Raw genomic sequence first — 27,177 nt, 5'->3', positions numbered from 1 at the left:
AAGACAGAAATAGCTGGTTGTCCTCATTGTCGTGGTCATCCGGGTGACTTCTTGCGTGACCACGCTCTGCCCCCCCCAAGTGATCTGGGTCCTGTATCACGGCGGTCAACTCTGGATGCTGGTTTTAATCTCCTGTCCCTGGACAGGGCTAGGGAAGGGAGCTAGTGAGAGGCAATGGGAGCGCTTTGGGCCGCAGGCAGTGCAGCGGTTTTGGGTGTGGAGAAACTATATGTGCCAGCTGCCTTGTGGAGCTACACACAGATAACCATCCGTGTTCACGCACCCAACTGTCCACCTCTGCTGGACTGCAGCATCTCTAATGTGCTTCAGTTCCCAAGCCAGCAGAGAGCATCTGGTGTTGTGTAGGGAAGAAAATTGGAAATTTGGGTCTTGAGTCGCACTGTGGTGAGAAGACATCAAGCCGAGATTGAAATTCTTCTATCTAAATGGAAATGAGCAGTGCCTCTGCCATCAGGGAGGGATCGCCTGTCCCCGCTTCCCACATCCCAGCAGACACAGAGTCCACGGACAGACCAGCTGCGCTGCTGAATGGGGGGGGGGGGGGGCACAATGCAGGGATGTCCCCCGCTGGTGCCACCATGAGAGACCCCGTCCCATCCCTGCATCAAGCCGCAGGAGAGAGATGCTCCCACTCCACACCCTGAGCAACCTGCAAGCATGTCAAAATCATCAGCCACCACAGGGCGACCTGACCTTGCATCCTGACGGGCGTTCGGCCTCGCTAACAGACAGACATTTACTGCAGCTGCCAAGACGGGAATGAGATGTATGATGATAAAAGAAGGATCTTGCTGCTAACAGCCCTGAGCAGGACCAGCCCAGCAGGGACAATTATCGTAGTGCTGATAGCGGGAGCAGCTGCTGCCAGCATGAATTACCTTGCTGTCTGCGGGGCCGACAATGCCAGAGCCGCAGAGCCTGAGGTCGCCCTGAATGATGGACTTTCAGAGGGACCCTCACCTAAGTGGGGCAGTGCGAGGTCTGCAATGCAGAGGGGACTGGGCAACATCCCTGTGCTTGGTCTCCTGCCTGCTCTGGTGTATGATGTCCTTCTTCCTTTGGGACTGGTGGGAAGTCAAATGCAAGGGCAAGAGCCCTCACCATGTGGGTGATGGACTCTCTCCAGCCCTTCTGGGTCCCATTTGGACCATTTCCCCCAGCCCACGGCATCTGGGAACTCGGTGACAAGTCACAGCTGAAGAGGGCAAGATGCTTTTTAGCTCAGCCACTCTCTGGAAAAAAAGAAGAAAACCAGGGACCACCTTCCCTACAATAAACCGGAGAAGCTTCAGCTTGTACCTCCTCCTTCCCAGCCCCAGCCGGCTCCAGCCGGCAGCTTTCCCTGCATGCTCTGGTCACCAGCATCACAAACAGGGCTGGAGACCTTCCCAGGGTAAGGGATGGGAGATCCTGCCTCTCCCGTGCTTCCTTCATGGGCCGCCATAGGCCATGGCTGTGGGTCCCATCTTCCTCACCTTTCTTGGTGTAGGCCTGGATGGGCACATTCTGCAGCTTTGAGTGACAACACTCTCCTCTGGACTGCATGGTCCCTTCTGCCCTCTGAAGCATTTCTAGGATCTCTGATAACCCAGTTTTCCCCTTTTGCTCTCCCAAGCCAACAGGTCAGTAGAGGAAGTCATTGGGATTCCATAAACATGCCCTGAGAAGACCTTAGTTTCTGGAGCTGCAATCTGGGTAGCACCTGGGACTCTGGCTTAAATGACATTTGGCAGGACATGGGGTCTTGCTGCCCACCAGAGGCACCCTCCATTACCTCTGGCAGGACTTTTAACACCTAGTCACCACGCAGCCCACGGATTCCAGACCAAGACATGAACCAGGGCAGCCCAGGATGGTGGTGCCAGGCTGCATCTCAGCCCTTGTAAGACAGTTACAAAAGGGGCTGAGCAGATGGGGGCAGAGGAGGCTCAGACAGCCTGAATGTGTGGAAGGAAAATGGAATTAACCACAGCACTGAACCTGCAATCTTTACCATAAATTACCAGCTAGAGTTGGGGGTTGCTCAGATGCCGGGACACGATGCTAGAGCCTTGCACACATAGCAGAAAGCACTGCTACGATGTGCCTCTCCAGGGGCTGCAAGGCACCTGCATGGGAAAGCAGCTAATGCATGTGCAGTAAATTAGGATGTCATGAGCACACGGAGGCAGCACTACACCACATGGAGTGCCCACCCATTGCACACGCAGTAAATCCAAGACCACTGCACGCACAAGGGGCAAATCAGGCAGACTACTCCCCTTGGAGAGGGGCAGTGGCATGTGTGAGCATGGAGGCAAAGAGATGCAAGAGCCTTCCCTGTAAATCAGGACACGCTGTGCCTGGTCAGAGAGAGCACACTAAAACCAGACGTGCTGTGAATTTGCAGAGAGGTAAACCTTAATGCATGCAGTAAATCAGGACACGCTGTGCATGCGCAGAGAGGCTGTAATGCTGCATATGGGCAGTAAATCACAGTGCACTGTACATGTGCAGCAAGGCTACCTCATACAGGAACAGTGAGAGAGGACACACGTGCAGAGAGCCCGCCAGTCCCATGCAGGCACAGATCAGGACTTGCTGTGAGCTGCCACTTCATGGAGAAAAATTCAGCATGCGTGTATTTATCCTGGAAATTAAGAGAAAGACTTGTAGCTGTGCAGGTCATCCAGCTGAGCAGGATGTGAAGGACAGAGAATGCCTGAAGCACAACCACCAGATGAGGACACACTTTGAATGCATGAGATGAGGGTCAACCAGGAGGAGCTGCATGAGATCAGGGAGGAAAGGAGGAAGGAAGGTCACCTCACTGTGAAGGAAGGACCAGATTTAGGATAACCTGGGTATGGCTCAAATAGCAAACAAATGCAGCAAGTGTGCCCCCCACATCCAGAAAAGGAAAAAGAGGGGTTAAAACATACCTAGACTTTCACACCTTTCTCAGGTTTGGGGTGTTTTTTTTTTGAAGGAAACCCAGCTTCAAGATAGGAAAGCAAATAGAAACAGAATTTATCACAGATACATTGTCTCAGTGTAACGTAATGATTTTTCTTTGATCATTAACTTGGACAAGGTGATGCAGAGCATTTAGGCTGGTTAGATTTAAGGAAGGAGTTTGATTTGCACCCAGTATGAACCAGTTTCCAATGCTGGAAGTCACGGGTATGGATATAGCAGAGGAGGAACCAGCTAATCAAGTAAATGATGTATTAAAAGGGGTGTCTCTGAGCAAGGCGATGCTTCTAGCACTGTTCCTCCACCCCAGTCTTGGGAAGACCTGACCAATGTTAATAGCAAGCAGTGCAGGGCTGGGAGTGTGGAGTCATCATGCCTGGGATGTCTTTTCACAAGGGATACAGCCACATCACTAGCAAGGCGCTGACTGGGAAGATCTCACTCAGAAGATCTGCCCGAGCATGCCATTTTGGAGACAGGCCTCCAAAATTGTGCAAGGAAAAGGAGAGAACTGCTCACAAGCATAGACTGAAAAATAGGTGGAGGCATCCAAGCGTGGATGTTTTGGGACAATTTTCAAACAGGGTACCCGGAGCAAGTAACTGGTTTGAGACGATGCTGTGGAAGCATACCAAAGGGACTGAGCAAGGGTGGTCTCTGAGTTAGGAGCTGAAACTTGCCCCTTGTGTCAAATACGTTGGTCTTTATGAGAAGATTTGAAAGGAGGCATTTTAGCTAGGCCATGTGTGTACCACATGCATGTGCTATGTATGTGCTACACTGCACGTTTTGCTGGTAGCCTGCAGGGATCAGGAACAAATTTCTCTCCTTCGCTACAAACTTTGGCAGCTGAGCTGTTGGGTTATTTGATCCTTCTGCAGATTGCTGTGGTTCAAGACAGAATACAGGGCACTATGTTTTCAGTGATATTCAAGCAACTTAGGCATCACTGCTAGGACTGGGGCTTTAAACTAATCTCTAGGTTTGGGCTTAAGGAAACTTCTCCAGGCCAGAGGAGCAGGAAGGGGGCATTGATGATGGACCACACCCTACACACATCTGAGGGTTTTGCCCAGTCCTGCAAGGATCAAGAGTTACTGGTAATGCTCTCCAGCCTCTGAGGTGTTCAGGAGCCTTGGTGACTTGTGCCAGGGTGGATGATGAGGCTGATGTCAGGCTTGACACTAACCGAAGTGCTTCATTTTCAGCAGGTGGGAGACATTAGGGACTGTGACAGTTTCAGCAAACATACCCCAGCTTCCAAGGAGGGCAAGCTCAAATTCTGCCCTGAATCAGCCTTTCACCCCTCTTGGTTGCCTTCCTCCTGCAACACTGCATCTTCTGGCCAGCAAAGTCCTGTGCAGGAGTAAGCACGGCCCCAAGCTGGCCCACAACCAGGCAGAGTGGCACGAGGCTTGGGGGCCATGCCAGCTCAGCCCTGACCGCCGTGCAAGAGCAATGTTCCCAGCCATGCTAATCCAATTATGAAACAAACTTCCTTCCCTCATTATCAGGGTCTGCAGCATGCTAAAACAGCTCAGCGATTATGGAGGGCTTAGCAAGGGACTAGAGATCAGGCGATGAATGACAGAGCTGTTTCACTTCTGGGGAGGAGAGACAGAGAACAGAGGCAGCCAGGAGGACACAGGGGATTGCTGGTACAAGTGGATTGGGAATTGCTACAGACAAAGGTCTCTGGTCAACCTTCATGCTCCCAACAGGGTTAACCTTAAAGCCACATCAGGTTGTTCAGGCCCTTGTCTGTGTCCTGGGGATTAGCATCCTCATGAATGGGGATTCCCTGTCACCTCTCTAGCCCTGTTGCATGGCTGCCCCCACCCACCCCATTCCCAAACAACACTCACTTCAGTCATGGGATGGCACAGACAGCACTAAAATACCCTTGTAAGAGAGATTCAGTTCAAATTTTCTGGGAAGGTCCTGATCAGCTCCCATCATAAACAGAGGTTGCAATACACCAGCCAGACCCAGCGTCACATACTTCCTGTGCAAATCCCAAAATGAGACCCCCTGGGTCCAAACAGGACCCAGGACCTGCTTGGATCTGCTCCGTTTGAGAAGATCAGGTCCATCCCCTGACCCCGTGCCAAGCTGTGGGCTGGCTCTTTGTCCTCCTGTCTCCTGGCTCTTTTTGTGCTCTGCATCCTGCAGCCTGCTCCTACATCTTTCTTGTTGGACCTCCTCCACCACATGAGGGCCCACATGGAGCTGGAGGCTCCATTGGGCTGGAGGCGTTACCCTCAGGTTGCAGTGAATTTGCAGCCATCTGTCCCTGGTGTCCAGTCCCTCCTGGTAATGCTATGAAGAGGGGAAAAAGAAATTAGCTGGGCTTACGGCAGTTCTGCTTCTCTCCAAAAAAAGCCCTTCTTGGACTCTGGTCAACACTGACACTGCTTGGAGTAGGAGGGTGAACTAGAGATCTCCTGAGGTCCCTTCCAATGGAAGTTATTATATGAGTGTAGCCAGGTCAAAGGAAGTAGTTATTTCCCTTTATTTGGCACTGGTGAGGCCACGTCTGGATACCGTGTCCAGTTCTGGACCCCAAGTACAAGGAGAGAGTCCTGCAGAGGATCACTAGGATGGCCAGGGCTGGAGAACATGTTGTACAAGGAGATGCTTGAGGAGTTGGGCTTCTTTAGCCTGGAGAGGAGAGGGCTGAGGAGGGATGTAATTGCCACAGGGAGGATTGAGAGCTGCTTAGCTGAAGCACTTGGACACAAAGCCCAGCTCCAGAGCAGTCCTGCTGGTCTGTGACTGTTTCTGGGGAGCTGGTGCGACACACACACGTCTCACACCTCTTAGCCCTCGGCAGGGATGACCCTGAGATGGATCCAGGCTGCTTGGGCAGGATTTCACCCTAAGGCTGCGAGGTTGCTGATACAGCCAGAACTGTCTGCCAGGCAGTTTGCTCCCTGCCGCAGTTTCTTGAGAGAAAACGCCACAATACGTGGGGAGGCTCTCCTGTGCCTTCATTCCCCAGCTGAACGGACCGGAGAAGCCTCTGCTTTCCCAGCCGCAGCCACAGAGTATGCCCTGGGATGAGCTCTGCACTGGAGCCGTCAGGGCACAGCAGGGCCGCTAAAGGGCCCTTGAAACCTTTTAAATGCAGCAAGGGCATCCAACAGCATCTCTGCAGATTTCTGCATCCCCAGCCCTTTCTGCAGGCACTGGTGTGGCACTGCCAGGAGAAAAACCCTCCAGCTGGAGTCGCCTCCGTCGCCGCCGGACAAGATGCCTCCCTGGGATGGAGAGAGGCAGCTGGGGAGCTGCCAGCAGCCAAGCAGGGCTGTAAGGAGACACCGGGCGCCCGACGAGCTCAAACCACTGCCTTTTAAGGAGCAGCAGAGCTTGAGGCATCCTGGAACAAACCACCAGAGTTTCTGCAGGCTCCCAACCACGGCATGCACTTGGGGACCACGCTGGCCGTGCCTGACGGTCCCCACGGCAGCTCAAAGCCGTGATGAGCAGCCAGGACAGCGATCCCCCAGCTACAGATTGAGTCTGGAAAACCCCAGAGCCCTGGATGGGAGAGCAGAGTTCCTGCTGTGGCTGCGGCGCTTGCCCACCCAAGGTCCCTGCGGTCCCATCGATCACCTCTGTCCCCCCCAGCAAACCAGCAGGACCGGCTCCTTCCTGGGAGGACGCGGTGGGGAGGATGATGCTTTTTCACAAAGCCTTCATCAAGCCACTGCTAACACATCTCACCAACGCCCCAAGCGCTTTCCTCTGCTGCTGCAAAAGGTTGTGCTGGTCCAGCAGTGAATTTGCCGCTGCCATCCCCTCTGCTGACCACTGCGGGACCACCCAGGGAGCGAAGGGGAAAGGGAACGTGCTGCAGGGCAGTAACAGCGAGACAGCTTAGTCTGAAGCATGGATGGAGGAAATGCACATGCGTGGGTACAGTAGCAAGCAACACCAGGAACAAGGTTAAATGGCAAGGTGTGCGTTAAGTGCTACAGAGCACCAGATGTAGCTTCAGCCAAATGAAGAGAAGGAGCAAGCTGGCCCGAAGACAAGGTGTCAGGAAGACAAAGAACAGGACTGGAGCCAGTAAATACCCAGAGGAGGGGAACAGGAGGTCCGCGAAATTCAGGGATTTTGCCTAAGACTTAGAAGGCGTGAAGGAAAACAATGAGGCAAAAGATCCCAGAGAGCACCGCCTTCTACAGGGAATAACAAGCAAGTCCAAAATCAGCTCATCGCTGCCTGCAAAGGGTCCCAAAGACATAGCAAGGACGTGACCACCGGCATCCCTTGTCCCCCGTGTCTCAAATGAGTGAGCTGGCTCAGGCACACAGGTCTCAGTGTACACAAGAGTGAAGGAAAGATCAATTTGCTTACAGCCTTTGTGTAATAAAATCCCTCTCCCCACCATTTTGCCACACTCAAGGTGGTGGGATGTGGGCGCGCGGTCCCCACGGAGCAGGAGGTGACCATGCACCGCTTTATTAGGCAGCGGTGCTGCACGCGCAGCTGAGACCGGTCACTATTTACATTTGGCAAAGGATGGCGGCGAGTACCGAGCACCTGTGTGGGTGGGGGCTACCACCGACCTGCCTGGCCCCCCGCGCCTCGCTAGCCACGAGCAGGCCCCTGCTCGCCCCCTGCCAGCCTCCTTGCCTGCGGGCACAGCCGTTTTGTCTCCCGTGGGCAGAGCCAGGCACCCTCACAGAGGCACCTCAGGCCCGCTACTGGATGATCTCTCCCCCTTTTCCTGCACGTCACCCCCCTCCCCGGCCTCTCTAAGGCCCCAGCTCCGGTCCTTGCATCCCAAGCTCTGCCAGGAGGCAGGTGAGGGCAGCGGGCAGCCGGTGAGCCCCACTCAGCTCCTCGTGCAGGGGGTCCCCTGGCGCTGTCCCAGCGGGCAAACCAGCTCACAGGAGCCCCCCGAGCAAGTGGGACAGGGGGTCCGGCTGCAGCAATCCCCAACAGCGCCGGCCGTGCCCAGCAAGGTGCTCATGGGCTGCTGGTCCGGAGCCCATCCTCAGCACAGCGGCGCTCGGCCCTGCGGATGCGCCAGTTTTGGGTGCACCCAGCCTCGAGCCTGGCTCACGGGGGGCGAGTACTATAGGGTACGGATAGCCACTGGGTAAAGCAAGGACATGTGCTCAGCCCCCTTGATGGGCAGCTTGCGGCTGGCGTAGTGATGAATGATCTCCGGCACGCTGTCGAAAGGCGGGCTGTGCTGACCCAGCACGTACTTGTTCTCTTGGGTCCGGGACAGTTTCATGTGCATGAAGCCCTGGCTGCTCCTGCAAGAAGAGATCGAGGCAGGGTTAGGGGGTACAGCTGGCCCCAGTCTCCCATCAGCTCCCGACCCCCTGAGACAGGCAGCCTGCCCCTGCAGCTGGGGGGGACACTGCTGGCTCCTGTCCCCAGCCACAGCCCTGCCCGCACCATCCCACTCTTGGCCAACTCCAGACAAAGCCCACCGCACAAGGGGAGGAGACGGCCAGCCACGCTGCACTGTGTCCCCCGGTGGGGAGCACGGCTATGCAGTGGGGTGTGAGGGGTCCATCTGGGGACAAGGATGGTGCCGAGGCTGGGGTAGGTGTCTGCAGGCAGGGAAGCAAGGACATAGCTCGGGCAGGAGCAGCGGGGGCTCTTGCTGCAGGGTGATGTAGGGGCAGCAGCTTTTGCCCCTCACGTGTAGTAAAGCCCCTTTTGCAACCACCCTGGCTCACACAGGGGGACTTCAGCTCACGTATCTCCAGCCTCACTGTGGCAAAGCAGGATTTGCTCCTTCGGCCTGCAATGCATTGCCCCCCCCCCCCATACTGCGGGCTCCATAAAACCCGCTCAGCGTAGCGAGGCCATTTCCCGGCACAGCATGGGCACCGAGCCACGCAAGGCTGCGCAGGGAGATCCTGCCACGAGCACTGATTCCAAGTGACGGGCTAATGGCCCTGTTGCTATTAATTTGCGTCTCCGAGGAGAGCCACAGCCTGTCTGCAGCGTCTGGAATGCACATTATGGCAAAATATTGATGACTTAAAAGCAGACAGGACCTCATCAGCAATGCTGAGCCGCTTCCAGCGCTGTGCAGGCCGGTTCCACCCCCCCGGCTGGAGACAGTGCCCGTAATGGACAGCCCAGCTGCATTAGCAGAATGGGTTTGCAATCCATTTAGCGTTGAGAGGCAAGGAGCCGGCCGTCCCGGGGGAGGGCAGGGGGGAGAGCTGCAGCCCCCCGCGAGGGGCCAAGGAAAAGTGATAGCTGGCCACATCCTGTGTCCCAGCAGCAGGGCACAGGGAAGAGCTGCGGGGGCTGCACCATGCATGGCATCCCGTGAAGGTGCATGGGTTTATCCGGCGCACACACACACGTGGCTGCACCACTAACAGGCAGAGCTGCCCACGGGTGCTGCCCTCGGCGCTGTACCCTGTCTGTAGATGGACCCAGCCCTTGCCTGGTGCTGGCAGGGCGAAGATGCACAGGAGCCCGGTGCAGGATCAGTGCTGGTCCAGAGCTGGAGTGCTGCCACATGGGTCCACAGAGAGGCGATGCTGGTTGTGTTTTGCCAAAATCATTTCAGGGGTCTTTGTCGCAAGCTCAGGGACCTGACCAAGATCAGACCCTCGGAGAGATGCCTGAGGGAGCACACTGCAAACCCGACAGCCTCGGAGCCAGCACCAGGGGCAGAATGAGGACAAGGGGCAGGTGCTGCTCCTGCCGAGCACCTTACAGACGCGAGGAAGGACCCAAACCTTTGCAGCGTGGCCTCAGTCACTCTCACAGAGGTGTGAGCCAGGAGAGACTCATTCTCCGAGCGTTTGAGGCAATGACACTACAACCCTGTCCACGACAGGCAGTGTAGGGCTGCCTAGCCTGGACCAACCAGAACTGTCATGGAAGGGTTAAATTCTTCCAACTACCCAGCTACCTGACATAGCTACGGCTATGTGTACAGCTGCTCCTGCTGCTCTCTCTCGTGCATATTTCCCTTTAAAGCAGCACAAAAGGGCTTTAGGTCAGGACCAGAGGTCTCTTTCAGACCACCTCCTTGGCTGTACCTCCTTCCTCAAGGAAAAAAATAAAATAAAAAAAAATAAAAAAAAGAGTTTAAAAAAAAGAAATAGAGAGACACAGACAGCTTACAGCTAAATAAAAAGTGTCCCAGGGGATTTTCCTTGAAAAGGCTCTACAGAGAAATACAATGGAGTAAAAATCATGCTCTCGAGGCTGCAGTCTCTCTGCAAGCACAGCCGGAGGACAGGCAATGCCTGAGCAGCTCCTGGATGGGCTGCATTCTCCTCTGGGGAGGTGGCACACCACTGCAAGGCCACGTCCTAGCCACACATGCCGTTTGAGAAGAGGATTTGGCCATTTTTGCCATGAGGCTAAGGATGGGCAGTAAGAAGTAAGGAAAAAAAAACCCAAAGAAGTGAGTGACTGGCTTGTAGAGAGGTGATGGAAAGGGGCACCCATGCTGGCAAGGGAGGAAGCCCCATCAACAACCCCAATGCCACCTCCCAGGCTCTCCAGTACACATGCTGGCTAATGCTACCTGCAAGGCGATGGCTGAGAGGACCTCTCATAGCCTCGAATAAGACTCATCAACCAGCAGAAGCTGTTGCTTCAAAATTGCTCAAAAGCCAGGGCAAGGAAAAAATACTGAGAAAATTAAAACATCAGTAAAAATTCTTGACAAAAAAAAGGAAAGGAGGGAGCTTTTCCAGAAAGGCTTGTTCTCTGATCTGAAAGCTACAAGTGCAGAAGGAAGAAAGAATATTTTCAGCTAAACTTCTGCTCTGGTTTGGTGCTGAAGGCAGCAAAAAGTGAAGAAAAAAAAACAAAAACAGAGAGAGAGACGGAGCAATCTAATTCACAATTGTGTCACTGGGAAATAAACAGGGAAGGCTGAAACCACCAGGGAGCAATGCAGGTACAGAGACCACTAGGGAAACTTAAAGTATATTGAGAAATACAATGGCCCGTTGTTGGGCAGAGACGACTGAAGTACTCAATAAATACTTTTTTCACATCTACCAGGAACAGAGCTAATATAGTCGTCCAGCAGAAGGGCAAGAATGTATTTGCTAATCCATCATCATCTTCAGGACAGTAACAGCTTTGATTTCATGGGTTCGGGCTGTCCCCAGAGTCATGCAAGAGCTGGATAAGGAGCTATGGGCAGCTCGTCCCTGGCAGGACACGTGCAGCAATGCTTCATGCAGTTTTGGCACTCAGGGAATCTGAAAACTTGGGGAGGGCGCAAAGATCCCCCCAAAAAACTCAAGCAGAAACCAAGCCATGCTGTGGGGGTAAGGTTTCCCTGCTGGGAAACCGAAGTAGGGTAATGCCTTCTCTACAGCGCAGTTGAGCAACGGCTTCAATGATTACGTGAGCTGGGGCAGCAGGGACGGGTACCCGCGTTTCCGTCAACAACAGGATCACACAAACTTTCCTTTCCCATGAAACTAAGCTACAAAAAAACAGGGTAACAAGAAGCCAGAGCTGGAAGCTGTAACCAGACGTATTCAAGTGAGCAGTGAGGCACATCGTTTTATCCATCTGAGGGACTACTAGCACTGCCAAGGGAAGAGCAGTGTGCCTCCAGATCTACAAGCCTTCCCGAGAGATACTTTTGCCACACACCAAACCAGAAAGAAGCCTGTGCCACGCTGCAGTGAAGCGCAGACTTCTTCCAGCCATTTCTGTCCACCCCGTGGTCTTCTCAGAGTTACCCCATCAGCACGGGCACAAGTTTGCATGGGGCATCCACCTGCGAGGGGACCACCCATGGCACTGGGTCCCTTCTGTTGTGGGTCCACCCCCCCCAGCCCCGTCCAGGCCCACTCACTTCAAGGAGAGGGAGAAGTCGTTCTTGCTGGTCTCGCTGTTGCGCACCAAGTAGCTGGCCTCCTTGCACAGCCTCAGCAGTGTCTCTGCGTCCGTCCGGCTGATGGCCCCGTGGTACCAGCTGGAGACGGGAGAGGGAACGGCTGTGCCAGGCAAAGAGCAGACACCCTGGGAAGGACTATGTCCTGGGGAAGCAGCAATGCTGGCACCCCTGGCACTTCCCCGGGGACAGCAGCCATATTCGGGGAGAGGGATGTGGGGTGGCACCGCTGGGGCTGGGGGACAAGGGGCAGGGCTTCCACCGGGCAGCTCAGGGGGGTGCAGAGGGCACACAGGGACACCACAACTGCAAGACAGGCAGCAGGGACAAGCAGGCAGAAACGCAGGGCCAGGGAAGAAAGAAAGAAGCGGGTCTGCCCCAGGCTTCCTCGTGGTGTGGCGACAGGGAGAGGGGCAGGCAGGACTCACCACTGGCTCTCCAGGGGCAGGGCAGGGTCAATCCTCTCCCCAACGAAGGGGCCAGGCTCAGCAATCAGCGTCTTGGTGCTCTTGAGGCTGCTGGAGCCATGCCTGAGGGCAGCCCTGGCCTTCTCCTCCCTGCAGGGCGAGGTGCGGCCGTACCCCAGCCCCTCCGACGGACCTGCAAGACAGACGCACGTCACAGCTGGCAGTGGGGACAGGTGGACAGGCTGGGCTCCCAGCTTTCCCCGCCGTGGAGGGAACCCACAGAAAGAGACAGAGCCACGTCATGTCGTGCTGGGTCCCCTCATGCTGCCCCGTCCCCCTGCTTTCAGCAAGGGCAGGGCAGGGCAGCTCTTGGACTGCTGCTCACTGCAGTGCTCCAGGACAGACAAGGTTGCATCCCCACCACGCCAGGACCGGGGTCCTCACAGCACCCGAGCCCCTGGGAATATTTTCCAGGGAGGTTTCAAAAGCTCAGAGGGGTTTTGCTAATGCAACCAGCGATTCAGTGGTTGCGGCGTAGAGTTAAGTGAGAAGCAGTAAGGAGAGGCTCTCCAATCTTGGGGGGGCGGGCGGGGAATTAAATTAAATTAAAAAAAGAGGGGGTAGATGGAGCTAAAGGGAGCGGTCAGTTTGAAAATGATGGACACATTTCTGCTGGCACAAGTAAACCTCCTGAGGTGAAAAAAATAATTCCCCGAGGTGGGAAGGAGACATTTTGACTGCAAGGTGCCTCCCCAACGCAGCCACCTGCCTGGCACCAGCCCAGCCACCGGCGCCCCGAGCACCGACAAGGCACGGTGGCCCAGTGCGTGCCACCCGGCGAGCGGCGGGGGATTAACTGAGATGTGCCCCGGGGACCCAGCCTCCCGCTGACTGTTATTTCTGTGCAGGATGATTTCAGCATTAACAATATTGTTTTTCCCTCCTCCAGAGAGTTTATTATTGCTCCCCTGCAACGCAAGCCCCCTCACACAAATTACTTATCGATCGGGTAGAGCTGCCTTGACACGAGGCTGCCAGTGGCTGATGCCACGGAGGCACAGTCGCCCCGGAGGTGGCCGAGCCCAGACACTGCAGCTCCCAGGACAAGTGGAATGTCTGGGACTGGGCAGCGTCCCCCCCTCCCCATGCTCCCTGGAGGGGGAAGCAAAAGCAGGGCGATGCTGAGGCCACGCTGCTGCGGGGCAGAGGCAAAAAATACCCAGGGAGGGATATTCTTCTCTCTAGCAGGGCATCCTCTACGGCAGCTATTTGAGGGACACCTTGTCTGGGCCCTACACAGGCGAGCAGGTCTCCGGCTCCCCCAGCACTGAGAAGAGAGGAAGGCAGCTGAAAGGAAACCCAGCCAAAATCCTCTGCAGCTTAGCACGGCTTAAAACCCCCTGAGAAGGAGCTCAGGGAGGAGATGCCTGGCATTAAGGCTTGACAAGCCCTGCCTCTGCAGCGGTCTGGCTTTTCACTGGCCAGGTTCACCCTTGTACGTAACATCCAGGCTTCAATTTCAACTCATCACCTTAAAAAATTGGGGTGATCATTAAAAAGCCAGACAATCAAAACACCAAACTGTTTGCTGGCAGCACAAAGGCATCGTGTTAGAGGCTCAGAAGAAATGCATTGCACCTGTCAGAGAAAGGCAGAGGCATGTGCATGATTAAACAGGATATTAAAAACAAGCCCCTAAGAGTAAGAAGACAGCCTTCAAGAAGTTCAAGTCACTCCCAGACAGGGGAAGTAGAAAATAAGACAAAACTCTGGCAAGATAAACTTAACACAACAAAGCAAGCCTGGAAAAAAAGGGACTCTGTGTTGCTAAAACCAGGAAAAATGACAAACTGATGTGTTCATCAGGAGCAGGATGCATGTCAGAATGACTGCAGGGATAATAAATGATGGGGGAAGAGAAGAGGCTGCATAGCAATGAATTTAATTTTTCTTGACACCTGCATTCATTGTAGGAATCCTCCTGCCAAGACCTTTCTTTTTCGGGACTGGTCTCAACCTGTAGCATCCCTATGGGTTTGGGACAGTACCCCAGCGTGGGCCTGGCAAAGCAGCCGCGTCGCTCTGGAGTGCCCCTACAATCGGCAGCAAAATCAGCTGTCACGTGCAACCTCATGCTCAAACCCACCTGGGAGGCAGCAAAAGCCATACTGTTTTTTCTTTACAAAGCTCTGCAGGGATATGGGTAACTGCAGATAAGGAAATCAGACATCTGCACCTGGCACGTCACAGTGTCTACCAGGAGCAGCGTTAGTGACGCACAGGCAGACACGGCACACCAGGACGCAGCCTCCGCTTTGCAGAGAAAAAGTCACGTCTCGCAGATCCGTCCCAGTTCTCCGCAAGAGTGACAGCCCAACCCCAAAAGCCTGGGTGGCTTTTGACAACACCCCCCCACCTAATGCTCCTGGCAAAATCCTAATCCACCACAGCACAAGAGCAAGGTCCTTACAGTATTAACAATGGGTTAAAAGAGAAGCAGCAATATTTGGCTTTCATAAGCGAGACTGCCAGCAGAGTCCAAGGGGGATTTACATGGGGGCTCTGCTGCTCGGCACACACAAAAAAGGCTTCACAACAAGGCAAACCTGAGATGACAAAGTGTACCTGGGAGATTTAGCTGTTCAGGATAGCAAAAATGAGAGTGAAGAATCCAGAGGGACCCCCTGCCACTGAGCAGCAAGGTAATAAAATAGTGGAGGAAATGGAGCAGTGCTAAATGACGAAGCGAGGCACACGGGGAGAAAACAACCCCAACTTCAGCAGTGGGATCTGAATTAGCTGCTACCATGCCTGTAAGGGACCTGGGTATTAAGTTGCAAGAAAACATCAGCTAAATGCTTAGAGCAGTTGTTGAGAAGACCATAAAAGCAGCCATCAAACACTGGGAATTTGGAGGCAAAGAGGAGAGAACAAAAGAGAAGGTAATAACTCTGCCACTGAATAATCCCCTGGCGCAGTTCAACTGCTGCGTGCAAAGAGGCATCGTGGAGCTAAAGAAGATGCAGAAGAGGCGAGGACAAACGTCTGGCGTCTGGCACAGGACACCTGAACAGGCCAGGAGGAGCTGGGGGAAGGCGGAGGAGGAGGGTGCATGTCTGGCAGCACCTGCAGGCAGTGGGGAGAGCCCTGCCAGGTCCGGGCAAGCTCCGAGGCATCGCAGCATCTCGGTGCTGGTGGGGCAGCGAGGCAGGGTCACGGCAAGCACTGGCCGCAGTCCCCCCTGGACACCCCGCTGTCATGCAAGACCCACCGTTGGCGTCTTCGTAGCTGGGCTGGCCGTGCTGCAGAGGGACGGAGGCACCAGCCTCACTGTCCGGGGGGCTTTCACCACTGTCGAGCTGTCCCACTGGCGGTGGCCATGGCAGGTCTTTAATGACCTTGATTTCAACTGGAGGGGGAGGGGGGGTGCGCAGAGAGAGAGAAAGAGAAAGAGAAAGAGAGAAAGAAAGGGCTTAGAAACAACCAGCAACACCAGGCCCACGGAGAAGGAGAGCAGCTGTGGGGGGAAAGACCTGAGGACTAAATTCCCGGGAGCCCTAAGCCAGCTTGGCCATCTAGTCCCCTCCCCAACACCAAGCAGGAACAGGGCTGATGTGGGGCACATTCCCAATGCAGAGACCCTGGTCCTCCATCAGCTTTCCCAGCCGACCCTCTCTGGCGTGGGAGGGAGCCTGTGATCACTCCCCATCCCATGTGCATGTCCGTCCGGAGGACCTTGGCCGAGCGTCCCATTGCCATCCACCCTGCCTGTGCATCCATCTTGCCCCGGTTGCTTCCCAGCCACCCCACGGGGTCCACGTTCCCCTGCCAGGCACCAGCGGGTTGCTGCCTCATGCCAGTACTGACTGCCCATCAGCAGGAGTCTCGCAGGCCCCCCAAAGGGGGAATGGGCCAGCAGAGAGATTCCGGCATTGCAGGAGAGGAGAAACACCTTGCAAGCCACACCAGGACCTGCTCTGGCTCCAGAAAAAAACAGGCAGCAGGTCCTAACGTGGCCCAGGGCACAGCAACCTGACTCCCTCAGGACTCGGAGCAAGCTTGAAGTGCCCTGGCTCATGCCCACGTGCATCCACGTGCGAGCCAGACCTGTGAACACACCACCTCCACCCAGGGACGTCAAGCAAGGTGGCTCATCTGCCCAGATCCGGAGCACAGACACCTCAGCACAAACCCAGCCCGGCAACGTACCGCGTTTCATGACGGAGCCCGACAAGCTGAATCCTTGGCACAGTGTGCCGTGGGCACTGGCCCTGCACCCAGCTGAGTCCCCACGGTATGAGTGCAACCCCAGGCATGAGTAGATGCTGTGGCATCGAGCCCAGCAGATACATCTCCAGCTCGCAGAGCCCAAACCCAAAATGTGAACCCCTCCCAAGCCCGAATCTCCACGCCAGTATCCCCGTGCAGCGCCGACAACTGCCAGCTCAAGCACCTTGTGCACGCCGGCTGCAGCGCAGACGCACAATGCTGCAATTAAAATGCATCCTAGATAAGAGCATGGCAATTAGCCAGCACTGGCGGAGGAGCCAGCGCTAATGCACAGCATGGATTTCCTCATTAACAAACACAAACACAATCGATCCCACAGCACAGATAAATAGGTCAGGGGGCTGAACAATTGCCTGGCCAAAGGCTCCTGGGGGAGTGCCCAGATCTCCTCCTGCCCCCACGAAGGATGGATCTGCTTGAGCCCAGGGTCGAGCCTCTCCCCTGCAATTTGAGGTTTCTGGGGGTTGCACCAGAGGCTGTGATAACCCAGGGGGAAGAGGCAACGAGAGTTGAGCACTGGACAGGCTGCCAAGGCAGCTCCATCCACCACTCCACGCTGCCTGGCTCCCTTCTGAAGTGCATGAGCGCTCCCCAAGCCATGGAAATGCAGAGGCCAACACTATTGACCCCCAAAAGATGAAGGAACCCCAAGGAGCCAGCTTCCCCCCTGAAAAACGCAACGCAGCATAGGTTGCTTTATGGTTGGAATCCATCCTTTATGGCTGCTCCCATCACTCACCTGCAAAGGCTTTGGAGATCCGCTCCTTCTTCCACTCCCAGGGCTGGTCGTACTCCTCCGGCGGCCGCTCATCATCCTCAGGCAGCCGGGACTCCCTGGGCCTGTGGCAAGCCGGGCGTTCACTGTCCATGTCCAGTCCTCCAAGCACAGGCTCGTAGGGAGTGTCGTAGAGGTGCAGTGGCCGGGCAGGAGCCTCCCGTAAGCCCTTCTGGCGGATCTCTAGCAGGAGAAGAGGGAAAAGACCATGAGCTCTTTGTCCAACACAGCCTGGCCATGGTCCCCAAAGCCCTGCTAGATGACAGGGCTCAATTTCACCCAAGGGTGACATGGGATAGGGACCATCAGCGATGGAGGAGAACCCCCAAACCTCCAGCAAGCGCCTGCCAGAAGCCGGGGAGCTGTTGGGCAGCCGGGTCCTGAGCAGTCCACAGCACCAAGATGCCTTCTCTCCCCACAGTACAATATCCCCTCACTCGGACAGCCCTGCAAAGCGGGGTCCATGGGGACAGAGCATCCCAAAGCCTGATACCCTGCAAGCAGCAAGGCCAGGTTTCTTCCCTGGACACCCAGTGTGGCTAGTTTAATAAAATGCCCTTCCCTCGAGCAAAACAGAAGTCTGTCCCACAGACACAAGCAGCCTCCTCGCCGCTTGCAGATTTTTCCAAGAATTGCAATGGACTAGTCCAAAAAGCCGCATGAGCTTTCCAGAAACCACTCACTCCAGGAAAATCATGGAACTGCAAAGCAGAGACAGAGCCTGGAGTGTGCAAGCCGGCACAGTGACCCTGCATGCACTGCGGCGGTAAGAGAAATGCCTTTGGGAGCGCGCGCTCTCACCTCACCTGCTTTCCAGCCATAAACAAGCCCACTGGGGATCCCACTGCTGCAGCAGACAATGGCACGCTCTGGCCCGGTCCTAACCGAATTAAATAACTCCCACATCCATCTTAGTTTTACGCCAGATGCATCAAATGTCACACCTCTCCTGGCTTAGCCTGGCAAGCAGGCACTGTGTTCCCGGGGGGCAGCATCACAGGGGGAAATATTGAGGTGCCTTTATTGCTCGGGTAGCCTTTGTGAGTGCTCTGGCTACGGCGAGCCCATCACACACAGCTAAAGCTGTGAAAATTTGCCTGCAAAGTGGCTGTGTGCCACCACAGCAATTAGCTAGGTTTGCCTTGTCTGGGGGATCAGGTGCTGCCATGGGCTGCAAGAAACAAAGTACAGCGGCCACCAAATTCACACAGCAGGGATGAGAGGCACAAAGTGGCCTTTGCACAGAGCCTTCCACCTTACCAGCCATCATCTTCTGGGCTTCATACGGCTCCATGTATCCATCGTTCTCTGTCACCTTCTCCAGCCCTGCCTGGCTACCAGCCACCTGCGCCGCATCGAAGGGATCTGCGTAGTCCTCCAGGACAGCCAGCTGGAAGAAGGGAAGGTTAGGAGAAGGATTAGGATACTCCCTGCCTTTTTGCGGGGCGGAGGGGGGGCAGGTCAGGGACCAGTTGAAGCCCCTTGAAACCACGCCACAAGCTCTGCTAGCAACAAGCCAGAGCAGCAGCTGGGACCCCGAGCCTGCATCATGGCATCCCCGCAGAGCAGGTGCTGGCAGCCGGCGGCTTTCCAGGCACCGGCGCTCGGCCGTGGAAATGCTCCAGCCTTTGTCCCGAAAGCTGGGACAGAGCCAAGCAGAGCAGAAGGCGGCCCGGCCTCCTCCCTTACCATCGGCTCAGCACTGCCAGCGCCCACGCAGACACCCCGGCAAGGCCCCCGCTGCGACACAGGCCTACTGGTGATGCCACCCCCCCCCCCCATGGCACGCAGATGCTCTCCCTGCATGCAGCCACATTTCCTCGCCCGATGTGGGGAAGGGGCACAGATCCCAGTACAGGCGTGTCAGCTGGCACTGGCACAACTGGGAACTCACTGGTTATTTTCCAGTGCTCCTGCAGGCTCATTTGAAGATGTTTCTCAACAAAAGGGCTAAGAACAGCCTACGGCTTCCTGTCCGCTCCCTCCCAGGCCCCCGCAGCATCCCCACACGTGTCCCAAGTAACACAAGACAGGCCTCCTCCACGCGACCAGGAGACACCGGGAAGCAGGACCAGGAGCCTCTCAAGCGCCATGTCACAGGGACAGCACAAAAAGCCCGAGGTTTGCCTTCGCTAGCGAAAAGGAGATGATCCTGCAGTAGGATATGGGGAACGTCCCAGAGCTTGATCTCCTCTGGCGCTGGAGCCACACGCCTGCACCAGCACCTCAGCAGCTTCCCAACTGGAGCACACCATTGCACGATGCCACAGTCTCCAGCAAGCCTGGAGCTGTACATCCCCCCTCCAGCCTCAAAGCCTGGTCCCAAAACGGGGCCACACAGTATTTCCAGCAGGGTCCAAGTGTGCCCAAGCAGCTTTGCCAGGGTCTCGCTCACCCATCAGGCTGCAAACCCCAGGCTGGACCACCCGGCGAGATGGGTTTTGCCACCACAACGCCAGCTACGCAGAGCTCCCGCAGCAAGGACCAAATGGCCAGAGCATGGTGTGGTGGCTGCCTAATCCCACCCAGTGCCAGGCTCTGTCCTCACCGCCATGCTGTCCCTGTGCCTGGCCAGCCTTGGAGACCAGGGCTGCTCCACGCATTCCTCTCCTGTAATCGGCTTAAAACAAAACATTTCTTCCTCCTTCCTGTGCAAAACGGCCCGACAATAGCCTCGAGCAGCAAAACCCAGCAGGAAAAGGGAACAGGAACCGGAGCTGTAAACACCTCTGTGAAGCCCTGAGCCTTCGCATCCCTCTGAGCTGCAGGAGGAACGTGGCTTCCTCCGCTCCGGCTCACCACCTCCTCTGTAAAAGTCCCAGCTCCGGGCTCCCTGCGTGGCTGATGCAGTGGGGAGCCGGGCCGGCTCTCCCAGCCTGGCCCCTCTGTACCGAGGTGTGAGCGAGCAGCAGAGCGTCGTTGTCCTTGGAACAAACCCCAGGGCTCGCAGCCACCCCAGGCAAGCACGGGGGGTGGTTCAAACGTGGGAGCGAGCAGATGCTCTCACCCCTCAGCAAGGCAGCAGCAAGACAGATGGCTGCTCGGGGTATCGGCCTCCACCAGACGAGAGGGAAAGAGCAAAACCTCTCGCTGGCTCCGCAGGCAGGGCCCCGTGCCAGTGAGCTGGCTGGATGGGGCTGCAGGAGCAGCCAGCCCCTGGCTTTGCAGCGGGAGACAGGAAAGAAATCTGCCCTCACCTCCATCATCCAAGGGAGACGTGGCATCGCTCAGGCCCTGCCGGGGACATCGAGGGGCAACACTGAGCCCAGAGGGCTGCAGCCCTTCGCTTGCCACCGCTGGGTCAAAACCCCCCCAGGGAAATCTACGTCACTGGTGACTTTTGCAGCTGCTTGGTCGCTAGGACCCGACCTAATGCCCCACAGGGTGGGGAGATGGGCGACAGCAACTGCAAATTCACTGCGGGAAGCCCCTGTTTTCTCAACACCCTTTTCCTCTCCAAGGCAAAGAGGGGTTCAGCCTGCAGCAGGCGGGTGCTTCCCGCCCGCTGCCTGCAAGATCCCAAGGGCAGATCAGCGCCTGCCACTCCGAACAGCCAGGAGATCCCGTGGGCTGCACCCACGCCTCGAAAAGCTGCAAAGAAGCTTCCGTGCCGCTGCAAGGACATCCACAGAGCACAGCCCCACGCTGGCGACAGCTCGTTCGCACACGTGCAAGCACCGAGGGAGGCACAAGCACGCAGGCAGGCGTCCCAACACGCACAAATGCAGGGGCTCGACACACGAGCGCCTGCGAGGCGGGCAGACGGGCAGCGCCATGCCCGATGCTCAGCCTTTGCAAGAGCTCTCATGGCTCCAAGTGCGCTGCGGGACTGTGAAACACAGTCCGCTGACTCCCCTGGGCTCAGAAAGGGGTTGCCTGCTCGTTCCTCCTGCCCCAAGCCCAACCTGCCCGCATTCAAACCTGCCACAAACCCCGTTTCCTAGATGCATTTTGCTAGGCAGACATAGACCTGGCTTGCTGCTGGCACCAGTCCTGGACCCTCCCTCTCTCACCCCGCAAACACAGAGCAGCTTCAGACAAGACAGGGCACCAGCACAGCAGCTTGGCAGCCGAGAGGCTCCTCTGCACGTGGCAGTCGCGCTTCCCAACCGGAGGAAAGCCCCCTCCATATTTCCTCAGCACTTGGGTCTGTCTTCCCAGGGAGGGACACATGAGCTCCAGCAAGCGGCCCCCACTCAGATGCCTCCAGCTCCAGGTCTAGAAAGCAGAGGATGGTGGAGAATCCTAACGCGTCTCTGCCAAGACCCCTAAAACTGGGTGTTTTGCTTGCGGGGGGCGTGCAGAGGCATTCCAGCAATTAGACGGGCTCTGCGCAGGCAAGACTGGTTTGCTGGGCTTAGCTTGGACCCAGAGCAAATGGCTCAGATCAGGCAGGGGCTTGAGTCTCCGAGCTCCCTAGGTTTGGTGGGGTTTTGCCGCACTGGCTTTACTCCTCCACTATCTCAAGGATGCCTCTCTGTAGGAGCGAAGTCTCCCCACCATAGGGTGCTGAGAATGTAAACCCATTCATTTTTTAAATAGCCAGATATTACAGTGGAGAGCCACAGAAAAGCTGGGAAGGCAACTCCTGTCTCCAGGGTCATTGCAACCTCAGGATGCACAATCAAGCAAGCGAGAACGGTACCCCGAGCCCCAAGGCTGGAGGGGCTGGAGGCTCCGGCCAGTGCTGGGAATGGGGCAGGGCTCTTAGAGGGCAGACAGCGGGGATCACACAATTACTGAGTGCATCCTAATGCCCTTGCACAAGGGGCCGAATTAAGGTTGCCCAGGAAACTGCATCTCTGACATTTCCTAATCAGAACGCTGGACTTTACGAGCCGCGCAGGGTGCTCTGCAGCAGCCACGGTGCACACAGCCGCTCCCCCAGTGCAGGCGGGGGCCACAGCCACCGGCAGGGCAGCTCGCAGGGTTGCCCCAGACACCCCCCACTTTGGTCAAAGGCCAGGCATTTCCATGCTTCGCTCGCCTCCCGTGTCGCGGAGGGAGCTGCTCACCGCCCAGCTGATCCCAGCGTGCCGCTCGGGTGCCCGGATACCGAGGCATCACCTGCTTATACACAGCACAAGCTTTCCTAGATTTGAAATAATGCAGGTGAAAAGCAAAGCCTGACACACAAAGCCACCATCCCAGGGCAGCTCTTGGTGCAGACTACTCCTTCAGAGAGCAGCCAGGCACCACTGGCACTCGGGCACAGATCCTCTTTATGCACGAGAGTGTTTTTCACGCATTTATCTGCTGTGGCAATGCACACCCAGATCCCTGATGCAGTACTGAGGCTGGTCTTGCTTTATTATTTACGCCAGCTGTAAGAAAAAAAGAAAATAAAAAAAGTAAGGCGAAGGACCAGATCATCGCTGGGTTCTCGCAGTAAAACAGTTTTTACGCTGCCCACCAGGGAAGGCAACAGCAGCTCTCCAAGAGCATTCACAGTTCAGACACCGAGATCCCAGGGCAGAGCCAGGGCTCTTCACCTCATCTTGCCTACAAACGTCCTAACTGCCACAAACTTTTGCCACAACAAGATGCTCCACTCTATAGAGAGGTCCCTGGAGGACACCTGGGGAGATCCCTCACGTTATAAACAAGTTTCTTGCACTGGAGATAAAGCATGTTTGGGGTCCCCCCAGGGAGATTGCTGGGTTTAACGCTAGAGCCACTCTGAGTTATAACCAAACTCAGTTTTTGTTCTTTCTGTCAGGTGCAAAATTTCCCCAGTTTTACACATCTTGCAGCCTGGCTTTTGGCGGACACCGAAGCCAAACCCAAAAGCAAACCGAGCACTGGCCTTCCAAGAAAGAAAGGTCCAGTCCGCAGACCATGGGGGATGGCTGGGCCAGGCGGGGAGCCCATGGCTGCACCCGTGGCACGGGAGGAGGGAGTGGGGGGCGGACAGCACAGCATTGCGCAGGATGACTCAGTTCGGGGAGGCTCTTGCAGGAAAGACACACACCCAAGAGCTTCCTGGCCGGCCGTTCCCACACCCCGCGGCACTGACCCTGCGTTCCCAGCAAAAACGCCAGTGACCGGTCCCGGCGGGCATGAGACAAAGACGACCCCAGGCAGATCCCCAACCCCGTCCCCAAGCACACGGTACCCTAGGTGCAGGTGTCCCCATGCAGGCAGGGGCCTCACCACATCTCTCCCCACCGCATCCTGGTGGCGTTGCTCCAAACCCAGCGGAGAAAACATCTCCAGGGTATCCGCCTCACTCAGGTGAGCAACACAGGGCCAGTTCGTTGTCCACTGCTGTAGGAAAAGGACTGCCCAGACCAAGCAGATGGAGAAGGACCTGTGCTAGTTCCCACCACGTCCAGCAAGGATTTGTAATGGAGCAGGAGCCACTGCAGAGCTCACTCTAAGTGCGTCCCCACAAGATGTTGCAGATCCCACACGAGGCAGAAAGATGTGACGACTCACGCTATGAAAGCAAAGCATCACACGGCCCCGGCAGGAAGGATGCCATTGCCAAGATGTCCCTGCCCCCATCTTCAGCTCTCCAGAATGGGAAGGACAGCTACAGTGGGCACAGGGCTCCCAGGGAACACGGTCAGTCCCCCAGCCTCAACGCAGCACCCATACCACAAACCACACGGCCTTGGCCAAGCCACACAACCGGGAACTGATGGCTGCTCCATCCACTTCTGTCCATCCTCGTCCTCCCCGCTCGGAAGGGCTGCGCATTTTATTGGAGTGTGTTTTTCACTGTCAATCATTAGCAAAAAAACCTCTCTGCTCCAGCAGCCTTGCCTGTACCTAGAATTGTACTTCTCCCTTCATCTTCAGCATCACCACAACTCAAGGCCCACACGCGCGGGCTTTGTGGAGTCCCAGTCCCCACAGCAGGTAGGGAACGGTGCTCATCGCCTCTTCCTAAGCATGGGAACACTGAGCTCCCTGCCACAACCATCGTATCGGCTTGAAGAGCTCAGCAGAGGTTCCAGCCCGGCCCTGGCATGCCTTCCCTGCTCCAGGACACCTTGATGTTGTCACCAAGAGCAAGGGCCGCAAGCATATCAGCAGCCCCCCAGCAGGCACCTCCATCCTCCTGGACCACCTCCAGAAAGAACCACCATGACCTCGCAGCAACTGGGGAACCCTCCCACCGCTCAGCCCAACGTCAAGGCCAGCAGATGGGAGCTTCAAAGGGCACTCAAGCCCAACAGAGATGCTCCACGTGGTGGACGCTCCCCCGCTCCTCCAGGGAAACTGTTCTAATGGACAGTTGCATGCACTATCAAATACTGCCACTTTATCTCTGGCTTCACCCAGACTCCAGAGCTCTGCCTGTGTCCATCACGTACTGGAGCCCTGAAGATTTAGAAATGTTCTCCCCACAGAGGCACACAGGAGATCAGGAGATAATCTAATTACCGTCCATCTCGGGTAAGATGAAGGGTCTTCTTCAGCCTAGTGCTGTTAGCAGGGTTTCCCCAAACGTATCCCAGCTTTTGGCTCTTCTCTAAACTTCCCAGCTTCTCCTCAGCCCTCAGATGCCCGCACAGCCATGGCTGTACCTGTTGGCAGTCCCCATTTCCCACAGCTCCTGCCCAGCCCTTTGCACATCACAGCCCGAGTCCCTCCTATGACCACCACCTGCTCCTGAGCCCTCCGATCCCACACGGCGCGTTCCGGAGGAAAAACCATCCAGCCTGCCTCAGCAAACCACATCACCACAATGGGCACCTCCAGTCCCCGCTGCCAGTGTCCTCCTCCTCCTCCTCTTCTGCTGTCTGCAGTGGCCAGTTTACAGGATCCCAGCTAAAAAGGGGGTTTCTGCTGCGCCCCTCCGGAAACCTCCCAAAAGCAATTAGTCAGTATGAGCAACGTTCAAGATCCACCAGCGACAAGTTTTTCTGTCTTCTTAAAATATTCCCAAGCAGATTTTGCCCAGTGCTCGTTTTGTCGTGCCGCCCGGTGATGCCAGCACCACAGATGGGATGATTGTATCCACCATTCCCTCCGCCAGCCAGATCTGCAATCCCGTCGAGTTCGCTCGACAAGCCCCGTCTTGCAGGCGGCAGCGCTGGCGGGCACTAATTACCCCTCCTGCCTTTATTTGCGCAGTCCCCGCATCAACCTCTCTGCCAAGAGGCCCGGCACCGACGGCCGCGGCCCCGGCGGGTTTATTCCTCTACCGGGTCCTTGTGCCACTCGGATCCCATCTCCCCGCGGGGAGCCTCTCCCCAGCTCCTGCCTCTCACCGGGGACGTTCCTCGCCTCCTTTCTGGCACCGGCAGCGCCAGGCTCCGCTCTCGCCCCCGAGAAGCTGGCCGGGAGGCGGCAGACAAAGAGGCACTGAGGCTCCCTGACAAAGCAGCACGGCAGCTCAGGGGGGCCCGTCCGCTGCCGCTGGCACAGGCAGGCCCTGGCAAGCGGGCAGAGGGAGATCTGTGCCGCTGGGCACAGGGTGGAAGGAGGCCGAGGGCCACCGGCCCCGCCATCGGAGGCCACCGGAGACGGTCCTGTGCCGCGCGGGACCTTCCCAGGCTGGAAGGTCTTCGCCTCTGTAGAGCACCGAGCGCTCGGCTGCAAAGAAATGGCAAGAAGGGAGGGGGGGAAGGTAGCCGGCAGGCCCCGCGCTCTCGCACCTCGGCGAGCGACGCTTCCTGCTGGGGATCATACCTGCCTCCCGCGGGAGCTGGAGGAGAAGCCGGGGCCGCCCCCACTGCTGCTGCTGACGTGTGACCGGCATGTCGGTGCTGCTGGGATGTTGGGGGGGGGGGACGCGAAGCCTGGCCGTGGCTCCCGCCGTGGCGAGCCCTCGGCGCTCGGGCCCCACCTGCCGCGGGGGTCCCGGCCCTGCTCCTCGCAGCAGGCGCCGGAGAGGCCGGCGGGGCGACCCAGAGCATTTCCCCCCATACACACACACACCCCGGCCGTGGGGCCGGGGGCACCCCAGTGGAGGGCGGTGGGGTGCCCGCGCCGGGACAACTCACCTCCTGCGGCGGCTCGTCGGGTGGCTCCGGGCCGGCCAGGGGCGAGCTGGGGGCGGCGGGGGTCAGCAGCGGCGGCGCCGGCGGCGGCGGGGGGCTGGCGGGCACCTTCTCGACGGCCTCCACCTTGATGAGCCGGTGCTTGGGCGAGACGTACCGGGGCCCGTCGGGGGCGGCGGGCAGCGGCGCCCCGCTGTAGGGGTCCTCGAAGTCGCGCTCCTTTTGCAGCCGGTAGGCCGCCACGATGTCGGGCTGGGCGGCGGCCAGCGGCTCGGCGGCGCCCCCGGGCGGCGGGGGCGGCTGCGGCGGCGGCCCGGCGCGGTAGTCGGGCTTGGGCGGCGCGGGGGGAGCGGGCTTGGCGCTGCGGAAGCCCAGGTGCTCCCGGAGCCAGCGGGCCATGGTGCCCACGCACTGCGGAGCGCCGCCGGCCCCCGCCCCGGCTCCCGCCCCGCCGCCGCCGCCGCCGCGCTCCGAGCCGGCCGCCGCTCCGCTCAGCAGCATCGGCGCTGGCGGACTGAGCGCGGCGGCGGCGGCGGAGCCCGGGCCGGGGGGGGAGCGGGGGAGGCGGCCGGGGGAGGCGGCCAGTGCCACCTGCCGGAGCCGCCGCGCCGGCTGCTCCGAGCGGGGCTTCCCCCCCCGACCCCCCCCGCGCTCCGCCCGCCCCGATTCCCCGGACCCGCTCCCCCCCGGCACGGCGCGGCGCGGCGCGGCGCGGCACGGCCTCCCCGCCGCCCGGCCCGGCCCGGCCCGCCTCCCCCGAGGCCCGCCCCGCTCCCCCGCCGCCCGGCCCGCCTTCCGCCGCGCCCGGCCCGGCCTTCCCCGGCGCTCCGGGGCCGACCTTCCGCCCCCGGCTGGCTCTCGGCTCCCTCCCCGCGGCCCCGCGGCCCGCCCCGGCCCCGGGGGGAGAACACC

At 57.6% G+C, this 27,177-nt stretch overlaps 1 protein-coding gene across 2 annotated transcripts; it reads right to left on the bottom strand.

Moving 5' to 3' along the window:
* Positions 1-1,951: 1,951 nt before the first annotated feature.
* On the bottom strand, positions 1,952-26,992 carry SHF (Src homology 2 domain containing F). Of its 2 annotated transcripts, XM_075045789.1 has the most exons (7): positions 26,269-26,948; positions 18,572-18,701; positions 17,276-17,494; positions 15,518-15,655; positions 12,268-12,439; positions 11,801-11,920; positions 1,954-8,249 (listed from the first exon to the last, which is right to left on the bottom strand). In XM_075045789.1, the coding sequence occupies exons 1-7, from the start codon at positions 26,764-26,766 to the stop codon at positions 8,063-8,065; spliced, it is 1,464 nt and encodes a 487-aa protein (XP_074901890.1). In that variant the 5' UTR covers positions 26,767-26,948; the 3' UTR covers positions 1,954-8,062. The 2 variants fall into 2 exon arrangements, with proteins under 2 accessions (XP_074901891.1, XP_074901890.1); XM_075045790.1 differs by lacking the exon at positions 15,518-15,655 and having other exon boundaries at positions 1,952-8,249; positions 26,269-26,992.
* Positions 26,993-27,177: the final 185 nt, after the last annotated feature.

The sequence above is a fragment of the Buteo buteo genome, chromosome 13, assembly GCF_964188355.1.
Source record: "Buteo buteo chromosome 13, bButBut1.hap1.1, whole genome shotgun sequence".
In the NCBI taxonomy this organism is placed as follows: Eukaryota; Metazoa; Chordata; class Aves; order Accipitriformes; family Accipitridae; genus Buteo; species Buteo buteo.
Note: the sequence above shows the minus strand (reverse complement) of the source record. Positions and strands in the feature narration are given on the sequence as shown.

Bases quoted from the DNA above. Each gene is read 5' to 3' on its own strand.
- SHF (XM_075045789.1), bottom strand. From the start codon at position 26,766: ATGCTGCTGAGCGGAGCGGCGGCCGGCTCGGAGCGCGGCGGCGGCGGC. The intron at 17,495-18,571 runs GTAAGGTGGAAG...TTCTCCTGCTAG, and splicing joins AGCCCAGAAGATGATGGCTG to AGATCCGCCAGAAGGGCTTA. The intron at 8,250-11,800 runs GTGAGTGGGCCT...CTCTTCTTGCAG, and splicing joins GACTTCTCCCTCTCCTTGAA to GAGCAGCCAGGGCTTCATGC.